This window comes from Crocuta crocuta, unplaced genomic scaffold (assembly GCF_008692635.1).
Source record: "Crocuta crocuta isolate KB4526 unplaced genomic scaffold, BGI_CrCroc_1.0 scaffold221, whole genome shotgun sequence".
Taxonomy (NCBI): Eukaryota; Metazoa; Chordata; class Mammalia; order Carnivora; family Hyaenidae; genus Crocuta; species Crocuta crocuta.
Genome location: NW_027528610.1, coordinates 1767115 through 1773284, shown reverse-complemented (window position 1 = coordinate 1773284; position 6170 = coordinate 1767115). Strand labels below are relative to the sequence as shown.

The 6170-nt window shown below is 47.5% G+C and overlaps 1 protein-coding gene across 1 annotated transcript in view; it reads left to right on the top strand.

Annotated features, from left to right (window-relative positions):
- Positions 1 to 4401, top strand: part of PRKX (protein kinase cAMP-dependent X-linked catalytic subunit) — a 71986-nt gene extending 67585 nt beyond the window's left edge. Inside the window, exons 12-13 of the mRNA XM_077754737.1 lie at positions 1717 to 1865; positions 3495 to 4401. Of these exons, the coding sequence (XP_077610863.1) occupies positions 1717 to 1842 (126 nt within the window). The 3' untranslated portion in view covers positions 1843 to 1865; positions 3495 to 4401. The remainder of the gene's footprint in view (positions 1 to 1716; positions 1866 to 3494) is intronic.
- The last annotated feature ends 1769 nt before the right edge of the window (positions 4402 to 6170 follow it).

Sequence of the window (6170 nt, the reverse complement as noted above, 5' to 3'; positions counted from 1 at the left end):
TGTCGGACAGCCCAAAGCAGCCCTTGAACTCACCAACCGTGAGATCACGACCTGAACTGAAGTCACATGCTTAACTGACTGAGCCCCACAGGCAACCTTAAACTGAATGTATTTTTTTTCACATTTTTTTAAGCTTAGTTATTTATTTTTGAGAGAGGGAGAGGGAGAGGGGCAGAGAGAGAGAGAATCCCAAGCAGGCTTTGCCCTGTCAGCACGGAGCCCAGTGTGGGGCTTGAACCCACAAACCATCAGATGATGACCTGTGCTGAAACCAAAAGTCTGATGCTTAACCTCCTGAGCCATCCATGCGCCCCCCCTAAACTGAATGTATTTTTGACACCACTTCTTAATAGCGACGTTCTCAACCTTGCACTTGTTAGACTCAATGGTGAGATCTCAAATATGCTAATGCTTGGCCCCCAACCCAGAATCTTAACATTCAGCCCAGACCACCGATGTCTCAATGGGCTGCTTTTACCTTTTAAGTATTTTATTGTATTAACTGACTTATTTTTTTCAATTCAGTAAGTAATACTCTTTCGTTCAAAAACCAAGTAGATGTCAGAACGTGTGCATTGTCATTGCTGAATGGTACTCTTGCTGTATTTCCTCCTAAGGCCCTTGCTTATTTTTTTAAAAATTTTCATGCTGATTTATATATTTTGAGAGAGAGAAAAAGGAGACAGAGAGAGAGAGAGCATGGGGGATGGGCAGAGGGAGAGAGAGAGAAAATCCCAAGCAGGCTCTGCCTGGTCAGCTCAGAGCCCGAAGTAGGGCTTGAATCCGCAAACTGTGAGATCATGACCTGAGCTGAGATGAAGAGTCAGACACTTAACCTACTGAGCCACTCGGGTGCCCCTGCCCCTTGTTTATTTTTATAAATAAAGTTTTATTAGTACACGGCCACAGCCATTCATTCACAGTTTGTCCGAGGCTACTTGCCCCGTAGTGGCAGAGCTGAGTGGTCACAACAGAGCCTCTCCAGCCCACAAAACTAGAAATATCTACTCACCGTCCCTCTGCAGCAAACCTGGGCTGACCTCTTACCCGATGCCAGTGACCTCGTTTTATCATTTAAGTGAGGCTTGGCATCGGAGATACTAAAACTCTGAGCCTGCTCCCCTTGACCTCTTTCTGGGGTTTTCCATACTTGGGCCACTGGACCTCAGAATCCAAAGTCTCTGGGTGATTCTCCGGTCTAGACTTCAAGAAGCAAGTGGTGGGCAGTGAGTTATGTCTCTTCGTGCCTCACACTGCACGGCTGGCGGATACCTTAGGCGCGGGATTGCAGATTTGAAGCTTCCATGTTCGTAAACTAGGGAAAGACGCCTTGGGTTTTCTGTGCTTTTCTTAACGTTTTTTTTCTGTTCCTCTCCATTTTTTTAAAAATTTTTTTTAATGTTTTATTTATTTCTAGGAGAGAGAGAGAGAGAGAGACAGCGTGAGCAGGGGAGGGTCAGAGAGAGAGGGAGACACAGACTCTGAAACAGGCTCCAGGCTCTGAGCTGGCAGTCAGCACAGAGCCCGACGCGGGGCTCGAACCCATGAACCGCGAGATCATGACCTGAGCGAAAGTCGGACGCTTAACCGACTGAGCCACCCAGGCGCCCCTCCTCTCCATTTTTACGTAGAGCCGTAGACGTGGGGACACATGTCCCATCAGGTGCATCCCGCTCCTTTCTAACTGTGCCTTTGTGTCTTGCGTGGGCCCTACAGCCGCCCATCGTGCCCAAGCTGTGCGGCGAGGGCGATACCTCCAACTTCGAGGCGTATCCCGACAATGATTGGAACACGGCCCCAGCTGTGTCGCCCAAGGACTTGGAAGTCTTCAAGAATTTCTGAGGACGCGAATCCACACGTGGCAGGTATGTCTTTATTTTCAGCAATGGGGAGCAGAGGGTGACACGGCCCTTCATCAGATTGTTTAGCCAGCCTCCCCGCTTTGGGCGTGTTACTCAGGGTTACTCAAGGTGGCTCAGGGACAGCATTGTGTCCCATACCCTTCTCCCCAGACAGAGCTGAAGGACAGAATCCGTACGTCTGAGTACGAGCCCTGCAAGGTGTGTGTGCCTGAACTTCGAGAGGCACGCCTACTTCCGTAAAAATCCCTGCATTCTCTAGTTCTGGAAGCCCAGAGGTCCACACCACCTACCCCGTAATACCTACCACATGTTTTCAAAAGGGTGTTTTTCTACATCCCTTTTCACTAAAAAGTGGTCATAACAAGTAAACCCCTCAAATGGAATTGGCTAAGCTCTGTGTGACGCTGCAAAGATTGGGTTTGAGTCTGTCATCTCTTGGAACCTGTGAGGTCTAGGACTTTATGTCTGTGGAATCGCTGAGTTTATGGTTTTGAAGGATGTTTTACAAGGGGATAAAGATCTTCCAGTGACTCCCAGTTCTGGGGGGACCCTGCTTCTGTACGCCACTTAAATCAGGCTTTGCTTCTCATGAAATCCAGGCAAGAAAAATCACGTGCAGGAAGAGAAGCCAAATATTGCCAGTGATACATCTACTTGTTGACTTTTCTTGATCTTCCTATTGTTTTGAACTTCATTTATTTATTCCGAGAGAGTGAAAGAGAGGGAGGGGGGAGAGAGAGAGCGAGAGAGCGAGAGAGCCCGCACACGAGTGTAGAGTAGAGGCAGAAAGCAGGATAATCCCAAGTAGGGTCCGAGCCGCCAGTGTAGAGCCCGACGTGGGGCTTGATTCCTGAGATCATGACCTGAGCTGAAATCAACAGTTGGACACTTAACTGACGGGGCCACCCAGGCGTCCCAACATTTTAGTCTTGTCTTCGTCATTTTGCACACAGGGCGGACCAAAGATCGGTGTTTTCAGCACTCAGTGATCAGGGGTGACTCTCCATGCAGGAAGGTATTTCTTTGGGGAGCGAATGGTCTCCCATGGATGAGACACACGCACAGGTTGAACACTGCGCTCTAGAGCTAAGTCATAGCCGTATGACTTAACTGTTCGTCTTTGTAGGCGCCTTCTCCATGGTTTTAGCCCATGGAAGAGGATATTAGGACAGGTGTCGGGGGGACACCTCACACTTTAGCTTTTATTAGACCTCAGAATAAAATATTTTCTGGCTAACTGGAAGGTTCTGCAGAGAAGCCCATTGAGACAGGATCCAGCTTTCCTTGTGCTGACAGCTCAGAGCCTAGAGCTGCTTCGGATTCTGTGTCTCCGTCTCTCTCTGCCCCTCCCCCGCACCCACTCTGTGTCTCTCTCTCTCTCACTCAAAAATAAACATTAAACATTTTTTAAAAAAAAAATAGGACTGCTTAGTGTTGTTTTGTTTAATTAAGCACCTCCCAGCCCTTAGAATTCATGCTTGCGGATGTTTGCAGCAAGAATTTCATTGAAAAAGTTTGTTGCTGTGCGTGTTATCATTGAGTTCTTTTTGAGTTACTGCTATTCTTAACAAAATTTATCCAGTCATTTTGCAAACTAACCAAATCCTTTATCTTTTTTCACGGGAGAAACAGGATGATTCAAACCTGCCGGGGACAAAGATTGCTGCACATTAGCCCGGAAGAAGGGTCATCTCCACGTGATAAGGACATTTACATGTTCTATACATCTGGATGTACATAAAGAGACTGCAGACCCGCAGAAAGTCGAGGACTTGGCCTTATTTAAGCAACTGGAAATCTACTGCACAGTAGGACATTTTGGGAAATTGTTGGGCTGTAGATTTTATCTTCTCTCTCAGTGCGATGAACCTACTGTGATATCTCCGTTTTCCTCATAGACTTCACTTTATGAGTGTGAACGGAACATGTCCAGCTATAACCACAGATGGCGTGCGTGTGCGTGTATCAAGAGACAGTATGAGTGGAGCACAGAAATTGTGTGTTGATGTAAATGTTCATACTTGGCAGAGCCGGTGACTTTTCTTTTTCAAATTGCTCTTTGGAGAATCTCTTTCCTTGGGGACAAAAGCTAAGACAGATACGGTGTATTTTGTATCATCTTCTATGCATTTTGTAGTTTGTGAAGAAAATACGTGGTGGGTCCGCGTCCCTTGTCTTCAGTGCGTCATATCTGGTGACGTTAGGTCTTGAAGCCAGAAGGGCAGAGAGGAAGAGACCAGTTTGCATTTGAGTCTGAGAATCGCCACTGGCCATTAACGTTGGGCCAGGATTGGAATGCAGTCCAGATATGTAGAGCGTCAGCTCTAGAAATTCCATACTCCGGGGGGGGGGGGNGGTAATGGGTGGCTCCTGTTGGGCCCTCGCTCGAACAAAACGCAAAAACCCAGCAAACGGCTTTCCATGACCTTCATGCAAACGTGGTCTTTTAACTTCCATTTGGGGAAAAGTAAGACACAAATGAGCTCAAGGAGGTAAGCGCTCGCGTAGCGAACCTCAGCCTCTCCCGTTCCTGTCCACCGAGTGTNTTCCCATGCTTCGCCTGGAAACATCCGCCTCCTTGGGCAGCCATAAACACCGTTTTCCAGCACTGTGCTTGGGAAAGCCTTTTCTGTGCATGCGACCACTCTTCTAATTTTTTTTTTTATGTTTATTTATTTTTGAGAGAGAGAGAGAGAGAGACAAAGCATGAGGGGAGGAAGGGCAGAGAGAGATAGGGAGACACAGAATCAGAAGCAGCTCCAGGCTCTGAGCTGTCAGCACAGAGCCCGACGCGGGGCTCGAACCCATGAACCACGAGACCGTGATCTGAGCCGAAGTCGGATGCTCAGCTGACCGAGCCCCTAGCTGTCCCCTCCGACCACTTCTGCAGGCCACACATACGGATGTGAGGAGTCACCCTGTGGAGAAGTCAGGCGTTTTTCTTACATAGTGAAGTGTCAGAGGCCGTGCCTGTTCCGTCGGATCCGGCCAGGCGCCACTCACATGTCCGGAAGGCAAGGCTGGGGGTGCTTGGCTGTGGAGTGAAGAACACATAAAAGCTTTTAAAAGACCGTGAAATCGAAGGCGCCCGGCCTGTCCCCCTCTCCCGCCAATGACCTGCTCTTCAAGTAGCACGCCGATGAGTAGATCAGAGTAAGCACAGGATTTAGCAAAATGAACTCTTTCTGATGAGGAACTCGATAATTCTTGTCAAAGAGTGTTCCCCCAGAATGGCGCTTTCAGTCTGTGCTGAGCGATGCCCGTCCTGTTTGCACAAACACATCCAGCGAAGTCTGAACTGTTTTCACCATTGCGTGTTCCGATGCTAAATGAACAAAGTCCGTCTGTGCGCTCAGATGTAAACCCACAAGTGAGAACAAGGATCTCGTCTCCTCTACTTGTAAAAATAAATTATTATTATTATTATTTCGGAGCTTCGTGCTCAAGGAAAATAAAAATAAATGAAACACCTTTCTTGAACATGATACTACATTCTATGTGGACACGTGGACCCATATGCCTATTTTCGGGGTTCGTTCTTACCATCCCGGATTTAATGTCTGGAATGAAAATAGCATCAAGATTGCCTGGAATGCGCTGCCTTAATTTTGGACAGATATGCACACGACACAAAAACAACCCTACATGGGAACGCTTGGATCTCCACACGGTTCTTTAAAAACATTGTCATCCGCCAGCAGCCGTTCAAAACAAATTAAAAATCAAAAGGGATTCCAGGAATACCAAATGGTGTTAAGCCCACTCTTTGCCATTTCAATATTCGAAGCGGCACAAGCCTTGTGTTAACTGCCTGTGGCTGGGCTGTCAATTATGCAGAGTGATGTCAGACAAACACCGATTTACTCAAAACGGGTCCCACACCCCCGGACCGTCACTCTCTATAACTGAAAAGTAGCTTACTAGGTGGGGACATTGTGAAATATCCTGGGATCTGATCAAATATCCGTGTGCAAAACAAAACAAAACAAAAAATCCTTGAAAAAAACGTCATGGAAATGTTCGCAAAATTCGCACCAGGGAAACCACACACACACACACCCCTCTGGACTCCTTTTGTTCAATGCAGCGTTATGACTTGGCAATATTTTGTGAAATACAAACACCATGAACAAATCACCCCCCGGAAACGCCAAGAAGGATGTAGGGGCGGGTGTGGCTCTTTCTAAGGGGATTGTCACCAGCCCGGCTGGATACACACCTTCAAAACTAAGAAGGCAGTTGAGTCACAGCCGGCTGTAACCGCATATTGTACATTTGCGCTGGACGACGCCCACCTTTCCCGAAGAG